This window comes from Rhizoctonia solani, chromosome 15 (assembly GCF_016906535.1).
Source record: "Rhizoctonia solani chromosome 15, complete sequence".
Taxonomy (NCBI): Eukaryota; Fungi; Basidiomycota; class Agaricomycetes; order Cantharellales; family Ceratobasidiaceae; genus Rhizoctonia; species Rhizoctonia solani.
In genome coordinates, this window is record NC_057384.1 from 1117354 (window position 1) to 1143428 (window position 26075).

General features: G+C 48.6%; 7 protein-coding genes across 7 annotated transcripts; 6 read left to right on the forward strand and 1 right to left on the reverse strand.

Moving 5' to 3' along the window:
• Window positions 1–86: 86 nt before the first annotated feature.
• Window positions 87–766, forward strand: RhiXN_12154 (uncharacterized protein; the record flags this gene model as incomplete). Its single annotated transcript, XM_043331969.1, has 2 exons — window positions 87–226; window positions 280–766. 2 exons carry the CDS (start codon window positions 87–89, stop codon window positions 764–766), a joined length of 627 nt encoding a protein of 208 aa, XP_043186730.1.
• Window positions 767–4064: 3298 nt separating this feature from the next.
• On the forward strand, window positions 4065–7959 carry RhiXN_12155 (AGC/DMPK/GEK protein kinase; the record flags this gene model as incomplete). The annotated part of the gene is made up of 10 exons (XM_043331970.1): window positions 4065–4200; window positions 4255–4328; window positions 4436–4791; window positions 4850–5142; window positions 5180–5328; window positions 5379–5437; window positions 5512–5612; window positions 5854–6050; window positions 6113–7604; window positions 7637–7959. 10 exons carry the CDS (start codon window positions 4065–4067, stop codon window positions 7957–7959), a joined length of 3180 nt encoding a protein of 1059 aa, XP_043186731.1.
• Window positions 7960–9697: 1738 nt separating this feature from the next.
• RhiXN_12156 (collagen alpha-1(VII) chain) lies at window positions 9698–12367 on the forward strand (the record flags this gene model as incomplete). The annotated part of the gene is made up of 9 exons (XM_043331971.1): window positions 9698–10174; window positions 10239–10512; window positions 10563–10834; window positions 10884–11070; window positions 11115–11254; window positions 11318–11378; window positions 11478–12037; window positions 12102–12189; window positions 12258–12367. The coding sequence occupies 9 exons, from the start codon at window positions 9698–9700 to the stop codon at window positions 12365–12367; spliced, it is 2169 nt and encodes a 722-aa protein (XP_043186732.1).
• Window positions 12368–13985: 1618 nt separating this feature from the next.
• Window positions 13986–15366, reverse strand: RhiXN_12157 (Clavaminate synthase-like protein; the record flags this gene model as incomplete). The annotated part of the gene is made up of 5 exons (XM_043331972.1): window positions 13986–14128; window positions 14185–14206; window positions 14269–14354; window positions 14408–15163; window positions 15219–15366. The coding sequence occupies 5 exons, from the start codon at window positions 15364–15366 to the stop codon at window positions 13986–13988; spliced, it is 1155 nt and encodes a 384-aa protein (XP_043186733.1).
• Window positions 15367–16536: 1170 nt separating this feature from the next.
• RhiXN_12158 (collagen alpha-1(VII) chain) lies at window positions 16537–17410 on the forward strand (the record flags this gene model as incomplete). The annotated part of the gene is made up of 6 exons (XM_043331973.1): window positions 16537–16596; window positions 16662–16738; window positions 16782–17002; window positions 17074–17081; window positions 17135–17231; window positions 17295–17410. 6 exons carry the CDS (start codon window positions 16537–16539, stop codon window positions 17408–17410), a joined length of 579 nt encoding a protein of 192 aa, XP_043186734.1.
• Window positions 17411–21917: 4507 nt separating this feature from the next.
• On the forward strand, window positions 21918–22371 carry RhiXN_12159 (uncharacterized protein; the record flags this gene model as incomplete). Its single annotated transcript, XM_043331974.1, has 4 exons — window positions 21918–22028; window positions 22084–22169; window positions 22208–22275; window positions 22334–22371. 4 exons carry the CDS (start codon window positions 21918–21920, stop codon window positions 22369–22371), a joined length of 303 nt encoding a protein of 100 aa, XP_043186735.1.
• A 1000-nt stretch (window positions 22372–23371) lies between these two features.
• On the forward strand, window positions 23372–24853 carry RhiXN_12160 (subtilisin-like protease 8; the record flags this gene model as incomplete). Its single annotated transcript, XM_043331975.1, has 5 exons — window positions 23372–23480; window positions 23530–23658; window positions 23709–24016; window positions 24074–24244; window positions 24299–24853. 5 exons carry the CDS (start codon window positions 23372–23374, stop codon window positions 24851–24853), a joined length of 1272 nt encoding a protein of 423 aa, XP_043186736.1.
• Between the last annotated feature and the right edge of the window lie 1222 nt (window positions 24854–26075).

The following is a 26075-nucleotide window of genomic DNA, read 5'->3' on the forward strand; positions in this document are numbered from 1 at the left end:
ACTTTCTAACGGGACGCTATCGTGTGTATGTCAACCTCAACATGTCCGTACAATTAACCATTAGTAACAATTGTAGGCTTCGTTTCATGCAACGTGGGACGACACAAAGAGTTGCGGCTACTACTGCCAAAATAGTCGACGAGGCTGAATGGGATATTGGGCCGGTAGCACGGGCCGCATGGGGTGTCACATCCAATACGAACCAGAACTCAACCACTGAATCTTCGTGCGTAAATTTTTGATCGCATTTACTACCTCTAAGTTTGCCTTACGTGTTAGCATCCACGTAACTCAAGACGACTCCTATCTTCCTTTCGTATTCGAACATGACACACCGGATGCTACGGAGCACCAGCCTTTGAGGAATGAATCAGAAGTAGAGCCCGGGCGAAGGCGAATCTTTCGCCATGGCACCGAAGTAAAGCAGGATGAGGCTCCCCCTGTAGAGGCCGTGGACCCAAGTAGTGAACCTGCAAAACCTAGAACGAATACTGAGAGCAACGCAAAAGACAGCGGCTCCCTGAAAGCATTCAACCCTCAACCAAAGTTTATTTCTGGGTCGAGAGCTCCCTTGAATGATGATCAGGTCGCTAACAAAGCAGGAATGCGCCGTCACCGACTTGAAGGTCTCCTTAAGCGGTCGGACTTATCGTCTTCCGGCTTCCTGAAACCCGCAGGCGTATCATCAGCTTCAAGTACCAGCACGAAACGAGCACGCGAAGACAACATAGCTCCGTTGCGCGGGAAAGTGAAGAGGTCCAAATAGACTCAGTCCCCACTTGGATAAACCGATTCGGTAATTTCGTTAAAGAAAGCCTTCCTATATTCCTTCACTGGTGATTTACATTCAGTTCCTTATTATGATAATAACCCCGTACCGTAACTTGTACCAGATACGAGCTATGACAACACTGAATATATACATATCCACCTGAATCCACTTTAGTTCATCGCGTGTATAGTTTGATCCAGTTACAATATGCTTGATATTACGGGTCTTCCTAGCCCATCATTCTATATGCGCCTGATTAGGGTAGTAACTCACATTTCAGCTCCTGGGCACCCGACCATAATCGCCCAATCGCTGATAATGACGACATAATTTAGTACCTCGAATTGATATTGGGATGCACCAAATAGGGTCGTCGCTACTACGCATGTTTCGTTATTCTTGGACGTTTACAGAAACAAAGGAAAACTGTACTGTCGCCACTCCGCTCAATTTTGCGCCTATTTCACTAATTTTGTAACACTGAGGAATTACATCAATCCTCCCTGATTCATTAATCAGAGGCGCATATTATATTTTACTTCTGCAGGCACTTCTTAACTCGTTTGTTTACCCAGGTTTATCGTTTTTCCAAAGCTTAATGTTATTCGTTTGGCAGAAAGTATATCGGCTTACCCATGGTCTCATCATCAGTCTGCTGAGCCACTCAACCTTCATGGGAAATTTGAGTATTGACATCAATTGACGTATGTATGAAAGGCAGGCAGGCCACAGGCTGACAATGAACCTAAATCCAAGAATACTACGAATTGAATGTCAGTGGCATGTACCGAATATTTGATATAGGACCAGTTCTTAATGTAAGTAAGTTCTTTGGATGTTACCGGTTCGAGCCCCCTGACACATTAATCGCGTTCTTTCGGACAGCTCCGCGAACCAAATATGTTATTTAGCGAATATGATATATGCTCATACAGGAACTTGATGGTTATCTAGCTAACACACTTTGTGTGCAGTACCTCACTCGAATCGCCATGTATAGCTGCATCACCCTTTTGGGATTCTCTTCATATATATATCGATTACCGAGGCTCAGACACCTCCGCTCATACGCAGTTTAATGATCAAGCGCTTGATTCAGGAGCTTTTACTCAATAATCACCATTCACGTTGCCAACGAGAATTGCCGCACGTCACCGAGACCTATACATCCAAACATGTCGCCTGGACGGATTCGTAGCAGGAACGTGCCTTGGAGCCCATGTGGCGAGATTAGGCTCAAAGTTTCATCCTTTTGCGGATACACGTACCTCTTAAAATCGCTCACGTGTAGTAGATACACCTTTATCTGTCTCGCGGTAAATGCTTAAGCTTCTTTGATGTATTAGCAATCCATCATATATCAGTTAACTAAACTTAACAAATCGGGTAACAAACTATTATTCACCTTAGCCTGATGATGGTCGTCAGAGTTGTACCTGGGCCAAGTGTTTCTTCTCCTCAATAGCTTACATGGAAAGTATAAACCTACTTTGTCCATGGATGAACGATTTCAACATGGAAGAAGGCAATCCGCCATCGTACTGCTTCAGAACTGATGGAGTTGCCCAGCTGGTAACGTGCGCGACCTGCGTTGTATGTGCCATTAGCTACCGTGTGGTAATCTAGGTGTCGCCTCTCGTAAACTTCGGAGGCTGATTCTTCAATTGAGCCACGATTCGACATTTCATTGATAGGCGGGGCGGTTACTTGACTTAGGATGTTGGCGTCGTATAATATGAAGTTCTAATTCTTGGGGACTCTTGGTTCCAGGAAGGGCGATTTTCCCTCAAGATTCTTGTCCAAGTAGTATTTTGAGTGAGGTGTGTCGCCCGGGGCTCCACGTTATGAGCTGCCAATGCCATAGGCGCAGCACTCGCATGGAATTACCAGTAGTGTCTATCTTCTATTATTGATCACTTAGCCGACTTCCGGGAATATGGCCTGATGAAATTGACGGTGGAAGTAGTGTCGTTGCTGTCAGCCATTGTCCGGACTTGCCAGCGTTACACCGAGGGACTGTTGGCCAAGGGATCGTAAGATGGGCACTACATGGATTGGTGACATTGGTCTCGTAACTCGATTGACTAATCTGAGCCGGTAGGTAAATTTAGGTATTCAGCGTGGGTTCCGATCGCACTTCGGTCATTGCAATACAGTGTAACCCACTTGGAGGACGCGGAAAGATACTTATCGGAGACGGCTAGGATGGCTAATTCACAGCAAGATTGTCATAGTCGGGGTCATAGCTGCCGTTCATCTGGCTTTGGTCGCGCGGCTAAGCCTCCGCCCAGGCACTGAGCCCCCATTGCCGCGCAATTCAGAGCATCGTTAGTCAGGTAAATGACGAGATTTCGAGAGCCGTTTCAGCCGTTGCGTCTCTCCTACTCACTTTGGGCAAAAACTGCTGGAACGCATGTCCGGTATTCGGTCGGAATCAAACAAGTGAGTGAGTGGGTGAGTGGACGAGAACTCGTGTCTTGATTACTTCCCACCATTGTAGCCCTTGTTCCACGACACTGAGAATAACCATTTGGGTATACCTCGGGTGTATGCTGTAAATAACTATGGACACTATGTGTTCTGAAGAGAAGCTCAGTGAATTTTGCATAGGTGGGCCCGGAAAAGGTCTCTGCCGGTCTCCAGGTCTGTAGTTTAGGGATGAGTAACAGAAGTCAAGGTAAGTCATCCATACAAATCGACGCTGCCAAAACACCTCTTAGCAATAAATGGTTTTATAATTTTCACATATTAAAAAACTTTCTTGAAACAATCAAAGAAGGTTAACCAAGGCCATGAGGGCTGAATATCGGATGTTAAAGATAGTTTAAAGGTCCTTATATGAGCATTATTGGTAAAAGCGACACGACACTGAAGGGGTGAGAGCGACTGGAACTTCCGTAAGCCAACGATCACATGTATAGAAGAAGAACTGAAAACACATTCGTGGGTGCACCAACGAGGAAATTCTTGCGGAACCAAAGGGGAGTACAAGGGCGATTATGCAGCGATAGTTCGTGTGCAGGATACGTGAGCATTTTTAGACGTGGCTTCGTTCGGCATAGCATTGGCAAAATGAGTCTAAACATGAAAGGCCAGACCACCATGCCCACAGTTTTACCTCGATCAGCTCCTAGAAGTGAGTTTAAGTGGCTTCACCAGGGTTCAGTTCCGAGAGCAACTCTGGCGCCAGCGCCAAGCACTGGGTCCGGGTAGGACCATCTCACGTGGTATGGGCGCTTAGACGATTTGCAGCAGGGTCGGCGACGACCACTCTCTAATATTAGAATTTCGGATGGGCCGTACAAGTTGGAGAGAACGCTGGTCAACTCTCCGTAAGATCCTAGTCAAACCATCGACACTTTCAGCACGATCTGGAGACGAAGATGATGTTATTGGCGCTCAACTTGATATAGGCGGTCATTCGCGAGGTAGGCCCTGGTTTGGTCAATGCAATTCGGGTTTGTTTATATATATCGTAAAAGATGTCGCAGATGCAAGATTCGGTGATAAAGATCTAGTGTCACAAGGTGGACTTCCTGGAGGCCAGTTTGGTGAGGTAGGCTCCCTTCCTTTCCAGTATCCCGACCTTGCTTGCACAAAGTCGAATTCGATTATACTATAAACAACAGCCTTACTAACTCTGATGTGTTCGCCTTGAATTAGATCGACGTCGCATTGTGTCGTTTGGATAACTCCCTTTATGTTCGAAAAGCACAACCCAGAAGACAAGCACTCCAGGCAACCCGGGAACGCGATGTCCTGCTCCGTGCACGACGCACTGGTAGCGTATGGTCACCTCATCTTCTCTGTGCTTTCAAAGAGGGGGTGGGATGTGGATATCCCTCTGGCGAAGGACCATTGACTTATACGCTCGTTATGTCGTACGTTCCTGGCGGCACGCTCGAGGATGTTCTGGAAAGTTGTACCGTCGGAGGGTTGGCGGAAGCGGATGTACGTTGGTGGTTCTCTCAAGCAGTTTGTGCTATTGGCTGGCTCCATGAACAAGGCTGGGCGCACAGGTGTGTTCCACCTTCAGTTCAACCCATGAAGGGCATCTTACGCTTGAAACGCGAACAGGGACATAAAACCTTCAAACCTGGCTATCACTTCGACTAAGCATCTCCAGTTACTTGACTTTGGATGTGCTGCTCCACTTTCTCCATCTACCTCTCCAAAGTCTGGGTTTCCTCCCCACCGTGTCCTTCCTTACGACGATTGTTTGGTCCCTTGTGGTACATGTGACTACCTCTCCCCAGAAATTCTGATATGGCACGAGGACGCATTGGCGCGAGTCCGTAAAGGGTACGAAGACGACGAAGAGGAAGAAGAGGAAGACAGCTGGGCACAAGATTTTACGGAAGATGTTAGAAGTAGGGTGATGGACAAACTAAAACGTAGCGTCAATAGTCGCGATGACTCGTCTGAAATTCAGGAGGATACGGCCGGAGACGGATTGGTGGAGTCTTGGAGCAATGATTTACGAACTCGCGTATGGTGAGGCTCCCTTCTTTGCTCCAGATGTGGCGACAACCTACAAGAAAGTTTTGGCCCACAAGGTGACTATAAAGGGGCGATTTTAAGGCCGTTTTTATTGAACTTTGAACAGAAAAATCTCAAGTTTTCGACAGGCGTGGTGTCGAATGGACTGGAACTTGTACTAGGCAGGTTTGTCTAGCCCTACACCATCTGGGCGCAACATTGAACTTTTACCCAACTTGGACTCACGGATCTCAACACAGGCTTTTAACCGATGCCGAACAAAGACTCGGGAGGCAATCCACTAAAGATATTCGAGATCACGTGTACTTCAAGGACGTAGACTGGGAGAATCTGCATACGCGTGAGTTTATAATTTAGTGCCTTGAAGTTGCAACTGATTGCATATACTCGCAATGGTATTATCAAGTCCACCTCCCGCTGGCCTAGTAACCCCTCAATTTACATACGCGCCCCCAGTTCTGGATCAATCAACTGACGATGCGACTCAAGAGCAAGGCGGATTTGCTTTCTCTGCGTTCTTTCAAAGCACGGTAGATGAGAGCAACATGGGTTTACCAGGGCTGATATGACTGGTGGCCCAGTGGCAAATACTCAAGGAGCGGGTGGAAGCAGGCGAGGGACTATCAATGACAGCCGAAGGCTAACGCTACGACCGGGAACCAAAGCGGACGAAGACGAAGACTCTGGAGAGGACCTAGGCAGCTTTAGTTGGGGTCCTCCAGCCGATGCATTCGACCACGAAGAGAACACGATTGAACCCGGCGATGTAGCAGAAGATGTTGGGGGCTTATGGCGGGCACTCCGTTCCGGCTCAAAGTTCCCGCAACACCATTCAACAAGCCCACGCCATTCCGACAACCATTGTTCGGTCTTCCTTCGGCCACGCCTTTGCGCCAAACCTCTGCTACTCCCTTCCGGAAGCCTTTGACTACCCCCTTCCAACACAAAAACCCAGCGGTTACCCCATTCAGGCAGGGGTCTGCTACACCTTTCCATCCCAACGCGGGCTCGCATAAACAAGTCGCCGCCACCCCGTTTCGCCAACCTGCTGCCACGCCCTTTCGCCAACCCATGCAAGGACCGGATCAAACCTACCGAAGCTCCGCGCACCTCTTCAAGACCCCTGTTCGACCGGGCATACTTCCGTACAACTCTGGTACAGCTGGACTCAGCACTGGGAATGGGGCAGGAAGCGAAACAGCCCCTGGCACTGGGACCGCTCGTCGGACTCGAGCAGTTACCGAGGCCGAGGCGCTTCGACAAGTGCTCGAATCCGCGAGGAAGAGGGTCTATCTTGGGAGCGAAGACAGCAAGGGCACACAATCTATTCTCGAAGCGAGCGGCAGGAGCCTTTACGCTCAAGACGAAACGCAGAATCTTCCTTCGCGAAGTAACCTAGACCCCAGCTCTATTTACGAAGACCAAAGCGAAAGCCGGTCTTCCAGGATGGTCAGGCCGGCCCTATACCCTATCATGATTCCCATGCCGGATACGTCCATGAGCTCGTCGGATGGCGCTGCTGGACCGATAAGCCCTAGCCCTAGTCCCCGGCCGGGAAGTGCACTGTCCCGACGTTCAACGACTCCGAGCGCGTTGTTGTCGTTGGGCGGCATAACACCTAGCGCTATGTATAGTCGGTCGGGTTCAAAGCTAAGCTTTCGTGCCAATACCCCCACGTGGGGGCAGGGACTAAGGCGAGACGAGAGCGAGGAAGACATATTAGACGAAAAGGAACGAAGGGAACTGGATCGAGAACGGAGGGAGAGGGCCGAGAAACACCGGAGATCCATCCTGGATAAAGAGCGGGAACGGTCGAGGAGGGAAGAACTGGCAAGACTGGAGCGTCAAAAAGAGAAGGGAAAAGGACGCGAGGAGGACCCACAGGAACAGAAAGCCAACGACGAGTCTGGGAGACAGCTAAAGCGGCAATCAAGTCGGATAGGAAGAACGTCAGAACTTCAGAGCGAGGATTTGGAGGCTAAAAGCTCCCGGCCATCCAGCCTGGAAAGACCTCAAACAGCCGACAGATCAGATTTGGAACGACAGGCCCAGGCCAAACTCGAGCATGAGCGTCAACGACTTGAGAAGAAAAAGGAAGCGCGCAGGAGGGAGGAATCCCTGAAACACGACCAGCAAGTGGAGGCTGCTCGCGCACACGAACTTGCACTGGCCGAACAGATGGCCCGACAAGATAATGCGAAGCGACCGCATGGATCTCACCAACGTGTGCACTCGTACGGGGGACAAGAGACACCCGCCATTCGCGTCGATCCAAGCGAGGCTCAGCCCAAACAGGCGCGTCAGCCCAAAACTACCGGGCCCACCCAGCTCGGTCCACCTATTGACTGATGAGTCGCAGACGAGTAAAGAGCGTCGATCTGATTTTGGATAGCACCAAGACAACTCAGGAACCACAGCCAAGTTCAAAAGAGCGTGCGCAAAAGGGGGGAGGTTCAGAGCCTGAAGGATCCGGATCCGGAGCGCAGAGGCTAGTCCCGTCGGTACGAGCCAGGACCCGATCGCACGAACCGCTCAGGTCTTCGTCCGCCGTCGAGGGATCGCGACCAGCGTCACGACTTACGCTGCAAAGTGTTTCCGAGCGCCAACAAGTCCTAACCCAGGACTTGGACGCGCTGCAGGAACGGATCAACGAAGCCCTGCGTATGTTCCAGTCTGGACAGAGCTAGATTGTCATTGCCCCCATAAGCTTTCTCACTTGCTTTTTTGTCTTTTACCCATTTGTGTTTTAGTTTGCATATATTTATCGATCTCTATCATCATCGAATTCGTCGTTGGATTCTTGGGGATCGTATATACCTTGAAACTGTCTCTAGACGTCCAAACTGGGACATTATAAATCCTATATCCCTAGAGAGATGTTTTGATACTTGTTTAGCATAAAAGGTCGCGAAGGGTTCTCGTGTGCTGTCCCTAAGTAGCAAGTAATTCATGTGCAAACTGACGGAAGACGGTACTGGCTTTGATAGTCGGTGTGTATTAAACTTTGGTCTTTCTGGAGCGCATATATCCCACATGACCATCTTTGTAGTAACGCGTTTCCATTAATGAGTTGCAGGGCCCAGGTATACCAATTAACACCTTATTGTGAGCGACAGGTTCTCTTTCTGTCGGGTCGCAAATTTAAGGCGTCGAGATCGAATAAAAAGATCCGCTCTGGTTGTAAAGAAGTGCCGATAAGAAGTGAATTGACTTGGCAAGTAAAAGTCATACGGCAATATATAAGATGAGAACCAAGTACGTCGAATTGTCTCTCACTGCGTACGCTCTCTCGCTCTATATGCTCATAATAGACAACAGACTCGAGCATAGAGTTGATACTGCGGAAGAACAGGATAATCAAGGTGTAAGAAAACGAAACGGCATGTGCATATTGCACAGCATGGGTCAAAGACTTTAGCCTACAATATTTTAGAACTTATCCCCACATTTGGTCAAAGGTATATTATGGTGGTGTGTTGCATTATATGATGTAGAGAGCGGGGGGGGGGAGATAAATGATAACACAAGGAATGTTACTACATTACTTCTCGCCAATGCAATTCTCTGTATACCGAAACCTTTGTCGTAGTTTTGAAGGTCTCCCGAAATTCGGTAGAGCTCTCCTGGCTAGAGTTTTTTGTTACCTGAATTCGTTTGAGTTCTTCGTGAGCACAAGTCATCGGATAGGTTGGGTGATCTATGTTGTGAGCACAAGTCATTGGGTAGGTTGGGATGAGCCTGTGCGGGAGCTGTCAACCCCACTCCCAGGGTGTTGATTTTGTCATACCTTTGGCAGACCACCGCGAAAGACAAGTGTATAAAATCGATCTTTCGGTTCATCCCAGAAGATATTGACTGAAAATAGATTCGATATGGTGAAATCTGACTAGTGGGTCCCCCTTGACCAACATTGGAAGCCAAAGACGCGTGGTTTTCTAAAATCAAGAAATGTTGATAATATTCCCGCCTTCAATTCTTGTATCGTGAGAGCTCGAGCTGATGGCTGCGCGAATAACGGTATATTACGGTACTCCACGAGCAACGAGCCCGGATCCGAATTGAAATTACAAAGTCAAAGTGTCAGCATTGTGCCAAAAGTTTGCAGGATGATGATTCCGGCATGAAGGTGGTCCAAATTTATAGCTGAAGCGAACTAGATTCTAGCCGAGTGTAATGGCCTAGATTCATTTATAACTGCTTCACGAATGCCACTGTGACTGCGCAGTCGCACAAGCGCCGAGCGTTTACGGTTCGAGACTGCCGACGCCGAATGACATCATAGAAAATGACATCATGATGCATAAAGTACGCATATGTGCTTGGACGCATCATTCGACCCCACCCTATAGCTAGGGCGGTAGATAAGGAGGAGAGGCATCGATCACCCGGGCACATACACCCCACTAGTACCTGTTCACCCACACAATGGCTTCGCCTTCGCTGCAGCTCCCTGCACTCAACCAGCCATTGGGCACTCCCGCAGCCGAATGGGCTCAGGAAACAGTCCAAGCGATTGATCCGAATGTTTCCACTGGTGTTGTCACAGACTCGAGTGGAAATCCTACCACAAACCACGCCAAAAGCGCTCTGGAAGGCACCCCAGGCCTCGGTGTCCACTCAAACAAGACGCCTGCTGAACTCCTCATGCAGCGCTCTACGATCCAGCCCCCAGTCAGCGGTGAACCCATCACACGTGACGCGAGGACTCTGGAGAACACAAAGGTCCACACAGAGCCCAAGCCCCAGTGTATACCGATGCACAAGGCAACCCGACGACTAACCCCAACGAAAGCGCGCTCGCGGGTACTCCTGGAGCTGTCGAGCCACTTCCTTCTGCTGTCAACAAGAGCCTTCCTCCCACCCCGGCCCCTCAACTCCCCGGAGGCTGGATTCGAGGCCCAGGTAGGCCATTACTCAACCCCACCATGAGACTGCTTTATTAATCCAGTAATTAGAATCACGCCAGCATTCCCTGGTTATTCCTGAAACCTCGCTCTACGAAGATGTATCAGAGGCACTCGGAACTGTCGGAAGAGCCGCTTTCTCCGCACTCCCATCGGGTGTTATTGGATCGCTGAGCAACGGGAACCCACAAGGCGAGACCAATGGAAATGCCGATGCCACTCAGGTCCAGGCCCCAGCCACATCGACCGAGCCCAAGTCTGGCCCGTCCCCGCCCCCGCGCTCGGCTTCACCCGGAATCCTGTCTCGTGCTCAAGGCATGCTCAACGGTCTCTTGGGTACGTCACAACTTGAACTGTTGTCCGACACAAGTACTAATACATGTCAGCTCGACCCGCGTCTCCAGCAGCCAAGCTCCCCTCCCCCGACGCCCCGACAACTACAGGTGAAGCTGCTCTCGTGGGCGGCGGAGCCGTGGCCGACACGGCAAACAAACTCGGAGACAGCATCGCCGCCAACCAAGATCTCGGAGGCCACGACCCCAAGGGCGTCAAAGAAACCGAACAGGCCAAACTCGAGCGAGAAGCCGCCGGAAATGTGATTTCGCCCGAGAGCGCGAATACAGCGGCCCGGTTCATGGATGCTGGAATCCCGACCCCGGTTAGTCTATTATTATTATTTTGTGATGGTGACTAAACGGTCTTTGTAGGACCCGAATGAGCCTCCCAAGAACCCGGGCGTTGCAGGCTCTGTGTTCCCGACTGTGCCACACGACGGTAAGAAGAGCAAGGGCAAATTCGGCTCGACTCTTTCCCCCGATTTGGACGTCCAAGAAGCTGCAAAGAGGTCCAACCAGGACTTTTCGATTCCGATCCCAGCGCTGATTCTCGAGGCAGGTTACCCACTGATGGCACCTTTTTTTTCTAACCTTGGAATCCAGATGCCAAGTCTCAGTCGACTAGCAGCAGCGACAGGCCACAGCCTACGGTAACTAAAGTCTCTGACTCTGGCATCACGGGAAAGCTTATGGATGTCAAGGATATCGTTGCTGCTCCCTTTGCAGGTAGCCGCGCTTCCCAGGTACTATCATTTATTCCTTGGACTCGATAAAAACCTTTTCGAGACTTATCTTTTCGGTTGTAGGAAATGGCCAGGCCGACCGACCTGACATCTCCCAGCAGCCCAGGAAACAAGAAATCGCCATGTACGTTTCTCTACAATGCACAACCTCGAGGGGGGTATATCTGACACAAAGGGGCTTCCCCGGTTGATTTTATAGCATCTGGTGCTCAATATGGTGCAGGCGCCAACCCCGAGGGCATCCGCACGACTGCCAACCCGCACACTGCGCATACAGGGCTGGCTCCGGCCAGGGAAGACGCCGCGGACCGTCATGTTGGCGGAACACCCGTGATCAAGACTACTACCAATAACATCAACACCAGCTCCAACGCCAACGCCAACGCCAATACTGGCAACGTCGGCCCGGCTGTTATTACCGGTACCGACCCCAAGGAACTCCCCGGGACCGAGCACAAGGGTTCCGGATCCGCTTCGAGCATCGGACACAAGGGGACCAGTTCGAGTATCGGGCACAAGGACCCGTCGAGCGCCAGTACCGAAGGACCCAACTCGATCGGTATCCCGATTCAAGGAATTAGCAGCCGCGGAGCCGGTCAGGGCCCGATCTACGCTGCCGAAGATGGCGGACTCGTCCAGCACCCTCCTTCTGCAGCTGCTGCCTCTTCGTCGTCGCCCCCCGGAAGTCCGAACAAGAGTGTGTCGAGACTGTGGAATCGGAGTCGCCGGTCAGTCGACGAGGGTACGACCGGGACCAAGTCGACCAAGAGCCGGTATACCGAGGTGAGTCTCGGGTGTTGAATGTGTTTGCGGTTCGGGTGTTGATGTATCGTGTGTGCGTTGAAAGGAACCTTCGAATGGGTCCGAGTCGGGGTCTACGCCTACCAGTCCGTCGTCTAGTCGCTTCAAGGTTCCGTTGAAGGATAAGATCAAAGGTAAGGCGCTTTGTATCCTTTTGCGCATTGTGGAATACATGCTGACTACTTGTGCTTGCGTCTGCTAGGTGAAATCAAGATTATTACGGGCAAGGTGTCTAGGAACGAGAGCAGGATCGAGCAAGGCATCGCGCTCAAGACTGGTCAAGATCCTACTAGTCCTATCCACAAGCACTAGATTTAATCTTGCCTTGCCTTGCCGACATCGAACCGAACCGAATCCGTCTGAACTGAACCAGATACCGTATGGATGATTGTGGGGGGAAAATATGAATTTCTTTTTCCGAATGATGGGTATAATGTAATAGTCATAAAGACGTGCGATCCCCCCCCTTTTTTTAATGCCCACATGTCTTTCACTCTGTTTTGTATTGTATAATATAACAATTTTTTTCTTGGCTTTTTTATCAAATGCTTCGAGAGGTGGTGGTATAGTCTCTATACATCATAAGCGTGCTATCAGTCCCGATAGTATTTGGGTAGTACAAGTTCAGCTTTATTGCTTCGTGTGTTGACTACATATATGCGCACAAATATCAACAGAGAGAATGAGTACTCGGTTTGTTTTTCCATGTGACACGAGTGTTTATTTACTTGTGGATGCTGTGAGTCTCCCTGTCTGGCGGGGAAAGTGCAAAACGTACGAGCTCAATGAGGACATAGCGCACCTAGCTTGAGTTTCTTCTCCGAGTTGTGACATGCCTTACGAGCAAATTGGTCCAGCTATTGTAGGGCAAAGTTGGAAATCTTCGGGTAGCACAAAAAGGGTAGTCTATTCTATCTCGTGCATACATACATGTTCTACCTATCAATCCAGGCGTTCTGTGGTGCATATTTCATCGTCTCATTAGCTCCCCCGCTTTTCTGGATTACACTAAACTGGCCCAGTAAGACCACTCGATTGGCCAATGCCAAAAAAAAAAGGCTACTGCGAAAGCTCATGTACTCCAAGATCAATGCGGCACATCATAAACCACTACCCGAACCTAATTTGCGCCAAGTATATCAAAGTTTGCGAATCAATCGAGTTCAAGATACAATCAACTCTCTCCCGAATCGCAGCCTCCATCCCCATTTGCGCAATCAAGGGATCCAACAACTGAATTACCCACAGACCCCTCAATTACTGGTAAGTTGGGTGCAAACTAGACTTTGTTTTAGCGTAATTATAAACCCATCGATCATCGCTCCGAAAAACTTGCGAATCAGGGTTGATCCTACGTAGTATGAACCGTCGGTAATAAAGAAATACAGGAACGAATGTGTTGAAAGGTTAGATTTTTGCCGATCCATTCAATTCCTTCGCGGCGACCTTGAATGGCAAGCTCTGATTTAAATTCTTAGAAAAATAAGCTCGAGAGGCGATCGTTTTGATCAAGAATGAAGAAATTGAGATGGCGTTCTTTCAACGGCAATGGATCGATAATCCCTGAGCTTAACTTGCACACCACGGCCCGACTCTATTGGCGAATTCGAACCCATCGGAAAACGCATGTCCTCACTTTACTAATTGCATCGAAGCATCCAAGATCAGCGTGCGAGTGCGTATCTCTATTCATCTTGCAAGTTTTTCTCTGTGGGCATGGGACGAACTAGAACCAGAAGCTAACGCTAAAGCTGTTTCCTCCCACACCCCGCATCGCATGCCACCACCCCGGGGGAATAATCAGTGCATCCCCGGGGCTCAGGACGACGCTCTGGGCCATGGGAAGAGTGTGGCTAAAGAAGAGGGGATACGATGGGTCGTGGGTGTTGAACTGAGAGAGCGAATACGTCGATCGAGGATGTATTTCCCATCATTCCCTCGCGTTTAGGATGCGACTTGGTTCGGTCGGGGTATCACCTTCGTGTGATGGTTTGGATATCGGATTGAATGCATACATCCCTGATGAGGCCTCGGGTGGAGCAAGCCAGATAATTTTGAAGCCCACGATTTGAACTGAGGGTGTATTGTTAGGGCTGAGAAATAGAAAAATACGAGCAAAATGGATGCACCGTATATGTTATAATATGGATCCTGTAGTACATATGCGCTCCGAGTAAGCTCACATATATGGAATTGTAGTAAATTCGCCTCACAGTATGGGCAGGGCTATTTGCTCCCCTTCCTCCGCACCAGGCATTGATTACAAGTTGTTCATTATTTCCCGGTGGCCCAACATAACCTAAATCCATGTAAAAATACCATTACCCGGGATGAAACAGTCCCCCAACGTACAAGGGTGACTCTCAGGCTCGGCATATACATAATCCGGCACTTGAATATCGGCTCGTAACTTGGGAAACTGGGTAAATAGAGAGTGCTGTGCGAGGTACAGCTGCTCAGTATCATCTACTTCCTCTCCCCATCCAATTTTATCCAAAAAATCGCTCCAGGGCACGAGCTCGACGCTCCAGTCGTCGGTGCGATAGTCTCCCCCTCGTTCGACGGGTACGATTCGGCCTCGTCCTGCGCATGAGACGAGGTAGGATTTTGATTTCCAGTTTGTAGTGGCGGGCCATGAAGATGCGAAGCCTGGAAGTACGAACGGACGTTGTGCACGAGCCGGGAATGCGGAAAGGGAGGGAGGCGGGGTTATCGTGGGGACTAAATCTGTACCAAGGGACAGCGTAGGTTGTTGAGATAATACCCGATGTGGCGTAGAAATATCAATTACTAGAGGGAGGTACCAACGCTGGATGAAAGAAATGCAGGAGAGCGTGAGTTCGAGTCTGCCTTCACCAGGAGCTCCAGCGAGAATGATTGCTTGGTCGAGAAGTCGGATTGCTCGTTCCCATTCGTCGTTAGATTGGGCGTTCTCCGATTTTCCTATGGATGATTTCTCTTTGAGTAATTTTAAGCAACGAAGTAGGACAGTATCCGTATAGAGTCGTCGCCATTCACGTCCCAAAGCTAGCTTTGACTGCACAGTTTCTGGATCCAGTTCAAACAATTCAAGTGATCCAAGAAAATTCTGTCCACACTCTATAAGGTCTAGCAAAAGATTGTCGGGTTAAGTGAGTTGTATCAATTGCAGCGGAGGCCGGACCTTGAGTATTAGGATGCAAAGTATCTTCAAGATCTTGGAGCAGAGACACAAGCACTGTACCAGGCCATTCTTGGTCTTCCAAAAAACTTAAAGTATTTCTCTGATAATCATAGCTACTGTCGCTCTGGTAGTCTGACCCTGAAGACATGTCGTTGAAGAGCGCAGAAGAGACAAGGAGGTTCACCCTGTAGATCCAGGGAACTCACAACAGCCGACCAAGACCGTGGCGCCGGGCGCTTATGACTTGGTGTAAGGACGTCTTATCTTATGACCACGATCCATCCCCGGGTCGTGATGGAGTAGCACGTTCGCCAGGATACCACCTTCGTTCTGAGGCGTCCCTGCTCCTATAGGAATTAGGGTATAATTGGCACTTACTCGGCTGTGCCCGTATTTTACTTCGCCCAAATCCTGGGTATAAATTTTGACTAGACTTGGTGTGAACATCCGTCCCTCAAGTGAGGTAACCTTCCCAGCATGGACTTAACAGTCATTGGGTCGAGATAATTAGTCAAGGGCAAGTGATGACTATACTCGATTTACGACAACATCCAGATCATACGATCGGAGAACCGCGATATTGCGGAGTACGTCAAATTGGAGCCTGTCGGGCCCGAAACCGGGCAAATTGTGCCACTCGCGCGGAGCCTTGTCTTTCTACAACACGACTTGAGCTTACCGCCCTTGGACAACCCATGGCCGGCTCCGGTTGGTTGACAGCCCTATCGGAACCGGAAGTTCGGGTACATGCGAGAGGGACTTTGCTTTACCGCTGGGTCCAGCCTTGCACGTTGACAGCCGCGTCCGAAAGGGAAAGGCCTGGGTGCGCGGTTTCGTCCGAAGGTAAAGGCATCTTGCGGCCGTAGGCTATGATCTATATTGAGTCCGTTCAACTTTGTCGACGACTTTGTGAGATTAATTATATGCGATATATGGCTACTTGTCGCCGGCCAAGACTTTTGTCAACAGTCGGGCGCTGAGGTTGATTCCTCTAGAGGAGAACGAAGGGCAAGGACGCCAAGTGGCGTATCTCCTAATACCAATGAGAGATATCAGCTGACCGGAATGTTCTTGGTGGCCGATCCTGGCCGCACTTTGCAGCTATAAACAAGAGTTTCGTTTGACTCTCCTCATCTCAGTCTACTACTTGTGCAAAGCAATCACAGTAAGTCCAGTGTACTTGTAGTATACGAGCGATACTTATATGCTCTTCTACCAGATCACAAACGGCATCACCCTCAACTGTTGAATCCTGATTCTTGGGTAACAACATATACAAACACTCGTAAAGAATTTCATAAATCAGAGCCCACAAATCATGCTATCAGACGTGAAGAACGTTGTGTCCACCCTGTTTACCCACAAACACGCACCAGCGGTGAGCGATCAGCAGAAGGATGAGATATATTCCTAATTATTTTTCCTTCTCCCTCTCCCCCACAGAAATCAAGCGAACCCTTATCAGTCGCACATCCGGAGAAACAAGCTGATCATGAGGCACCAACTGGTAGGCGATATACGTACGTAACGCTAATTTCCATTCTGGTAACAAATTCCCTACAGCTATGCAGCGCCCAAGCCAACGCCCATCCAACCTAGTACCGAAGAAGAAAACCAGGCGGCCAGCCGTGGTATTCCCATCCGTGGGATCAGCAGTCGCGGCTCGGGCCAAGGCATGATTTATGCAAGTCCAGACGGAAGGATTTCCATGCATGCCGAGCCCACTGCGGAACCCATTACTCGCATCTCTCCGCCTCATTCCCCTCCTGCTAGTCCACGCAAGGGTCTGTCCCGACTTTGGAGCAGGAGCCGCAAGTCTGTTGATGAGAGTACACCCAAACCGGTAGAGTCTCAGCCAGCGAGGTAAGTCAAATTCATCATGTGCCTCGACTCAATCCTCAATAACGAAATCTCAGCCGCCAGTGGAGGCGCCTGTCGAATCCGAGTCACATCCTACACCAAGCAGCCCTACTGCAAAGCATACAAAAGTTCCATTGAAAGACAAGGTCATGGGTACGCTAGAATTTATTGGCAAAATAGGATACGGGCTATAATGTGTGTTAATTTGTCCTGTAGGCGAATTCAAGATCATTTCTGGAAAGGTTTCTAGGGACGGAACTAAGGTCGAGGAAGGGATTGCCCTCAAGACCGGTCATGGTCATCCTGAGCCTGTCGAAACTGAGAGGCATTGAAGTGGTGGATAGGTTGAACCGATACCAGGGAATTATTTCGAATATTTTCGATTGCTTACTATTGTATCATACGCACTGGGGTTCTCCCCAAATACTCTCTTCTAGGTTTCCGATAGTGTAATGTACTCGAATTATTGATTCGTGATGGCTGTGTTAATAGTGAATAAATGATCAATAAATGATCATATTTCCATATTATCATTGGCGCTTTCGATGAGGGCGGAGGATATCATTTAGTTCATTCATCTAAATACGTCCATGGATTCCTCAGCCACTTTGCATCTGCTAGTGGCCATATCTACATTCAAGATAGTTCAGTATACACACCGTTCAATATGAGAAAAAAAAACCCCTACCCTTGCCAGAACTCTCGCCCTGACAAGCCCTATTGGCACGGGACCATACACTCTCGAATCTCTCGAATTGTTGTAATTATCACCCTGCAGCCACACATGACCTTGGGGCACCACGATATGTCTCGCATCGCTCTCCGAGGGGTCAACACATACTGTATCGCCCGGCAGACCAAGAAGACGCTTGCACACGAGCCGGGTGGGGTCTACGGGCGAGATACTGATTACCAGGTCACCCCTCGAGAGTCTGGGCGGAGAGGTCTTGAGAGATAGAGACTCTTGCAGGAGGATGTCGCCGTGCGGGTTCAGCGTGGGTAACATCGAAGCACCTTCGCACTGGGCATATATGAATTACCATTTTATATGTATCCTTGTACACGGCTGGGGAAACGATTGTTTGTGCTCACCATTCCGATATTGGCAACATGCTGCGTAAATAAATGCGCGACGCAGGTGACCTAGCTCTCCCATTAGGCCCCAATTATTTTTCGCGCAAGTACTTCACGTACCTGAGTTACGACAAATACGTACCCTCTTAGACGTTGGTAAAACAACGCCTTGAATGAGTTCATTGGCAAGTTCAGGAAGTGCCTTGTATTTCAAATCAAATGGTAAGCGCCGGCGTTTCTTTGAAACTCTACTGAATTTACAAGTCCCGAACTATTTCTGGTCCAAGTAAGATAAAACTTCGTCTTTGATAAAATGCTATGAGATATTATTGGGCACGTGTTTTGTGATGTATTTCATTGTCTTCAAAGACCCTCGGTCCGTTGTGAACCCGCATACATGCCCATTTATATATTCCACACACACGTACTGTGCTACATAGTAGTTATCAGCAAGGAGAATACCATGTTCTTGGATCAATTCTATCGCCCTAATCATGTTCAAATCTATCTCACCCTTCGCCCATCGACACACTACTGAGATGAGCAGAGGTAGTAACAGATCATTTCGAAGAGTGATGCAGTTTTATGATATTCCGCTATCAACTATCTGCACTGATCTATCTAGATCATTTCGAATTACCTAGCACTCTTTCGCAATGCACATAGGCCAATTCACGTTCCCTGCATCATACCGGGTTTTCATAGGGCTTTCCGGGATTTGAACTGGTGTGGGGCGGCTATTCGGCCAGCACGAGCCCCTAAATATGCAGGTTGCAATGGATTGGGGAAATCATCTGATTTTCGAAGTATCGTCCCAAGTCGAATATAGTAACTTCTTCAAGAGACATACACCAACTAGATTTTTTTTGTGCGTTTAGGTCTCGGGATCTTCACAAGTAAATCGACCCTGCATGTTGTTGGTCAAACACAGATTATAAAAGACATACAAAATAATGATAAGTATATACCAGGCTCCCCAAGATCATCCATTCATCTGGGCCTACTTCTATAGTATTAGATTTGTGCCTCACTTCCAGATTTGGAGTCGAAACCATTAGTTTGATGCGATGAGGAGCCGAGGTGAGATTGGTGGCGCAATGGTGATGCAACGTTTATTTAGCGAACAAGCCAGTAGAGTACTGGGGCCAATGAATTAGGCGTCTAACAGGATAGAGAGGATACTTGCAGCCTGGACCCTGGGTCTTTCCGAACATCACCCCGAGCCCCATACGGTCTGGTTAACTCCGACAGATGCATGGTACGGTACCGGGTCTGTACCATGGGAAGGAAATAGGGGTGTCGCGAAAATGAAGTAAAGTAACGTCGGATGACCGCAAATTTACTTGCAAAGTCACAGTGTATGCTACCTATGGTGTACACAATGACCACTGCGCCCTTCGAATCTCTCTTTGCTCCTCTTTTGAAGCTCTGGGGATTATCAGAGGGCCCGGTGGGTAATACGAGACTAGAACGAAAGATACTGCGTCTGTAGGAGAGACGGCTTTGATAAGGAAATGAATAATGAACGCATTTTTACAGGCTACTATTTGTGTGATTGCTTGCTTGCCAGTGTGCTTGTTTACCACCAGAAGCGAAGAGAATCTCTGCTGTGACACTAATCCGTTGTAGTTGGACTTTAATAGAGTAGCAAGGGTGAGATCCAAACCTATAGCATGGTCATTGAGCAAATCATGGGTGAAATGCATTGTAACCTTTACGAGTAACTTTTTGTTCGTGCGGCGCTACTTCGCTTCACTCCTGCATTCCTTTTCAATGCTACAGAGCCGGTACTGTACCATCCTCTCGTCATAGTCTACCAAACCGTACAAGGCTAGGGGGATGCTCGGAAAGACCCAGAGTCCAGCCTGTGAATACATTCCCTCCATCCTATTAGGAGTCTATTTGATTGGCCTCTCTTACAGTGGCGTTATGCTGATAGGTTTGGGGAGTCAGCGGCGACAAGATTCACCATTGAATAGGCGATACCCTGCCCTGTTGTAGATCTAATGCACATTTCGTCATCAAATCAAGATGAGACTACCTCCATACTTATCGCTCCGGCCTGCCTGAAAGCCTTGTTCACAATAGTAACTGGGCTGCCTGCACCTTCTTGTACTGATTACTCGGGACGTTGAAAGGATACCTCGGTAACTACCCAATACTGACCCCAGGGAGGTCAGGGTCGGGCTGACGGATCGCCCCATGTTCAAATTACTATCCGGTGGAGCGCATGAAACATTTGATGAAGCACAAAAGAAAATATATGTATGTGTCAGAATAAGCTACCTTAAGGATGGAGGAGAATAGGCTCTTAGCGCAATAAAATATGTAGGAATTGTTGAGTTTGTACCCAAAAATTCACATGTTGGGGTGTTTCTTATCGAAAATGAATAGCACAGAATGACGAAATTAGGATGAAACACCCTATATATTCCCGCATGCTCTATTTCTGGGGGGGGGGGTATTCGGCTGAGACATAGGATGATTAGTTTGATATAGTTGTTATTATTTGGCCTATCCTCTACCATAGAACGAATATCCATCTAATAATCCTTCCTTTTATGCATGCCCTACTGCCTATCACTGGTTTTTTACTACTCTAGGTTTGGGATCAAAGACTGGTGAAAAGTGGCCATGACCACTTAACAATGCACATCTATAGAAAATGCTTTGGGAAGCACATCTCGAAAACATTGTGCAACCAATACTAGCCACATGCATGGAAGTCGTTCGCCGAGCCTTATCGGCCTCAAATTCAGCCATTTCCACTATGCTATAACTACATCTCAACCCCCGGCCGGTGAAGGATGACCGCCAACAATAAATTTCGATAAGTTATCTAATTTGTGGGCCCAAACCTGGAAAGAGGTTCATAATCGAATCGAAGCTATTCAAGAACAAAAAATCGTTGTTGCTATATTGGGCTACATACCTCGTGCTCCGCTTTTCAGTTCGCCAATTTGACTATAAGACCAAGTACAAGATCATTTTTCAGAATACTTCATAGCTATAATACGTGGCGAATCTAGACTCATCCTGTGATACTTGTGCAAGCTCAGGAAGATCTATTAATAAGTATTTTTGTGGCTACGTCGACCCTGGAGCTCCGGCACCTCAAACTGCTATTGCATAAAGCTCGCCAGGCCCTTATGTCTTACCTCAAAGTAGTAGGGAAAGCTCGGGCCATGTACGGCGTGGAATAAAGCCGGAGCACGGGCTTTCCTATTCATACATAGATACCATGAATCACGAGCCATATATGATGCAATGTATGTTCGTACATCGCGAACGACCAAGCTGTTCTTATTTCAGATCTTCCCCTCTTCTAGATTCACGCTCATACCCGAATTGAAGCACATGAGGCATCACATGGTACAAGGCCAAGTATAGACTCGGTTGTCAGTGTAACTTATGATCTGGCAAAGCTGATATGGCCAATGATACGCCGCATATACTTCCCTCCCTCCGTATTGGGCCATCAAAAGAGGTTAAATCGGATCCTAAATAAGTTTATCTCATACGTAGCACAATGAACGGATCGTTTGTCTCGGCTATATATTTCATCCGCCAACCTGGAGCGAGGATTCGTCGGGAGTTTCCCGCATGAAGATGTGCCACATAAGAATTAGACCGTGTGCGCAGAATTTTCTCAATTTCTGACGACAGCATGGGAGATACAGGAAATTAATTATTCTACAGGGTATAAATATGAGAGACAGCAGGCTGCTAGGACCGCATCAATACGCATAGACCCTCCTTTCAATTATGTTCTACCCACGTACCAATCTCGTCATCGCCACTCTCGCGCTCTCCGGGCTGGCCGCTCCTTTGTCGCCTAGACAGGACCAGAACCAGGGCCAACCCATCAGTGTCGGCGTAAGTTTCAGACTAGCGAATCATTGAGCTTTCTATTGATATCCTTCCCTACTAGATTCACGCAAACCGCTCAGCCCCTGCCTCTGAGGTATTCGGAACAACTTTCGATAAACCGAACTTTACCACTCTGCCAACAGGGTTGTGCATAGTACCACAGTTCAATACTCAAGCCGGAATAGGGCAACCACAGAAATTGCTAATTGTTCAACAAGCTCTGGATCTGTGTCCAAGAGCGAAAAGGATCGTCGTAAGTTTGTTTGGTGGTGATTGGACAGGGTTTCAATTGATGAACATGTGACCTTTAGGTGTCGATCTCAAATTGACCGATTGTTCTGGACTGTAATTGTTAGCTTTGTGTCAATAAATGGCTTATTTGGAATAACAATTAGACTTGGAGGTAAAGGAGCTACGATTGTTTGTGGTCCGCGCGGTTAGAGGGCGCCCCCATGCGTTGCGCTGCAGCACCTCACCTTAAGCTTGAGTACAGCTCGAATTCCAGTATTCTTCTCTAATGCTAACTATGACCTGGCAACTTGCGAAAAGAAGTAGGCATCACATATTTCACTCTCAGGCACTGTGGCAACGTCCATCACATGGTCTACTGAACCGCTGAGCGCTCACAAGTTACAACCATGTCTGAAAAACGTGGAAAAGAAAATGTTCTAAATGCGCTAGATGTATAGTACAAGGTAACCGACTAGGTTCTTGCAAAGTTTTTGCCTAAGGGTAACCAGGGGGATCGTCATCAATGCGGGGCTCGGTGATTCCACGCGGGGAAAGTGCTCGACTCGGGCCCAAGGCCATTTGTCTAAGCTGGCGACAGCCTTCTTAAAGAGCTGTACTATGAAAACTACACACAAACAGTGTAATTTACATTCGCGATGCATAGGGATACCGGAGAGTATGTGCCATAGTGAGCCCAGATGCTATCGCACGACCGTCGGTCGGTGCAATAAGTACGTACACGCACACAAAGATCATGTGTCGCGTTGACTTAACCCTTGTTTGTCCATACGGACAATGAGAATCGCCAGCGTGGTGAGGATCGTCGACAAGGGAACTTGCCAAGCGAACCTAGGGAGTTATTAGGACCCGTAGCGTTCGAATTTGCACTGGTCGTCAAGGTACGCTCCCGAGCGCCGGGCGCCAAATCGGGATATATTACCCCCTCCCTGGCCTTGATTGACTCTCATCCTCCTTTGGTTCAGGTTTCTTTTTGGTGGCTGGTCTCACCACTCGCTCAGTCGATCCTTCATTTTTTTTCCTTTTACTTTTTCTCAAGTCAGTCTTGACGACCGACCAAACAGTCCTAGCCAATTTTTCACTCTTTCACATCGAAGAAAATGATTGGTTTCGTTTCTGCTGCGTTTTTGACCTTGGTTTCGCTGGCCGATGCTCTTCCTACACCTAAAGGACGGGTTAGTGTGCTCTCGACCGGATCTAAAGTCAAGAGTGAGTTTTGAAATGTATTGGAGAGAATGATAGTTGACGAGGAACGTAGCCAATTCGTATATTATTTCGCTTAAGAGCCAGGAGGTCGCAGATAAACACATGAACTGGATTAACACCCAAGTCGCCGGATACAACAGTTCTTGGGTTGGTTCCCAGTTTAACCAGTCTGCCTCCCAGGGTAGGTTTACACCGCATCATCAAAAGAATTTACCTAATCAAGAGACAAAGGTTTCGTTGCATATAGCGTCGTTCTTAACCCGAACGATGCGGCTGTGTCGATGGAGGATGGTTCAGTTCTCAAGAACAAAGATGGCTCGCCTATTTCCATTCTCGAGGCTGCCAAGGCCCGTTCCGATATTGAGTTTATTGAGGAGGATCAGATTATGCGTACTACGGCTGTGCAGGAAAACGCCCCTTGGGGTCTCCAAAGGATCTCGAGCGCCCAGAAGTTGCCTGCCGGCAGTCGTGCTAATGCGTTGGCATTCACTTACACATTCAACGAGACTGCTGGGCAGGGTGTCGACGTCTACGTAGTCGTACGTTGCGATTCATTATGTCTATATTGGGAAACTTAAACTTACTGGTTTCCATAGGATACTGGCATCAACACCCAGCATCAGTCGTTCGGAGGCCGTGCTTCGTTTGGGTTTGCTGCTCAAGGGCTACCTAAGGTTGACGACCAAGGTCACGGTACTCACTGCGCTGGCACTATCGCATCCAAGGACTTTGGTGTCGCTAAGGCTGCAAACGTAATCGCCGTCAAGGTAGGCTTACTTCCATAGCAACACTCCCTCCGCTTTGCTCACATGACTCTCTAGGTGTTGGGAGCAGATGGTTCTGGTGCAACATCCGACATTGTCGATGGTATCCAATTCGCGATGCAATCCGCTGCACAGTCTGGCCGTCCCTCAGTCATTAGCATGTCCCTTGGTGGTGGCGTATCCCGTGCTCTTGATAATGCCGTCACCACTGCTGTCAGGTCAGGCATGCACGTAGTCGTTGCTGCTGGAAACGAAGCCGCCGATGCTAGCACTTCCTCACCTGCTCGTGCTCCTGCCGTTATTACCGTTGGCGCCTCAAACATTAACGACCAAGTCGCCAGTTTCAGCAACTTTGGACAGGGCGTTGATATCTTTGCTCCTGGTGAACAGGTCATCTCCACCTTTATCGGCTCTACTACCGCCCGTCAGATCCTCTCTGGCACTTCCATGGCTTGCCCTCATGTTGCTGGTATGGTCGCCAGTATCCTTTCCTCCGAGGGCAATCTGAGCCCCGCCGACATGGCCACCCGCATTAAGGGTCTTGGAACCGCCAACGCTCTCTCTCGCGTTCCCCAGGGTACTACGAACCTGGTCGGCCAGCTCCCGCAGTGACTAGAAGGTAGTCCTGTTCAACGCACCTCCATGAGTGTCGTTCAAACGCGAGCGAACCTACTGGAACTTCTCAACCAGATCTTTAGTTCCTAAGCAGAATATTTCGATGTGTCGAGTTTGGGCTGTTTTTATTTTTGAGAACGAGTGTTTTATGTGAATGCATCGATTGAGCTTTCCTTTACCTTATTCGCTTGGTGTGATTTTGTATGCATCGAGGTAATTCTGCGACTGCAGAGGTCGTCTTTTGCCGAGTAAAAGATACCGACGGCTCGGGCGGTAGTTACTGCGGATCTCTAGATCAACAGTCTTGGTATGTCTAATTACGGACTAAGACGCTCATTAGGCTTTAGTCATGTAGATCCTCTGTGTCGGCCATGCGATCACGACCGCTTACTTCGTCAGAGATTACGTACATCCCATACAGTTGTCCCTTCTGTCATGATCCTTAGTTATGCCCCTCTAGTCCAAGCGGAATTTTGAACCGCAGGGCAGATAGGTGTTCAGCCCCGACGTGAACAGGGGCCGAATAGTCCAAGGTACGAGCTGGCGGGGTCTTTTAACCGGGATAATGTCGATCGGTAACCGTAAAACTTCTTTCAAATTCCCAACGCCACTCCATGTGTATGTTCGACCAGTATGGTATGTACAAATGGTGGGCCAAATTTCGGGGGACTCGTAAGTGTCAATGACGACATTATGTGCATACATTGGTGCTGTTCCTGCTATCGTATCGAACCGCACGCCATCTCGAAGATTGTATTAGATTCTTATCGTAAACCTGGGCCTTCGACCAATCCGCTGGGTTCAGAGGTGGTAGCTCACTTTGTCTTGTTCGGGCCGGATGCGAAGAAGAGGGAACCCAGAGCCGAGCGTTAATTAGATTTTTTTTGAATACGTTTTACGTTGACGGGTGTGTGTTTTGCACGAGGAGTGGCTGGGACGGATGTTGGGTGAGTGAGTTGACAATCTTAATGAGTGATGTGGCCCCGAAGCTGTTATATGTGCCCTATACAAAGAGATGCAAGAAGGCATTTACGCCTACGTGGCTCCTGAATTTTTTTAAGATTGTGTCGAAATTACTATGGCAAGCCTCGAGGACCGAATAAAACCAACTTGAACGAATACTGAAGTAAATTTGCACATGGGGTAAGCAATTGAATGGTAAGGTTATGATAGATGAAAGTAAAAGCAGGTGAGGTTTGGGCACACGAGGATTATCGAT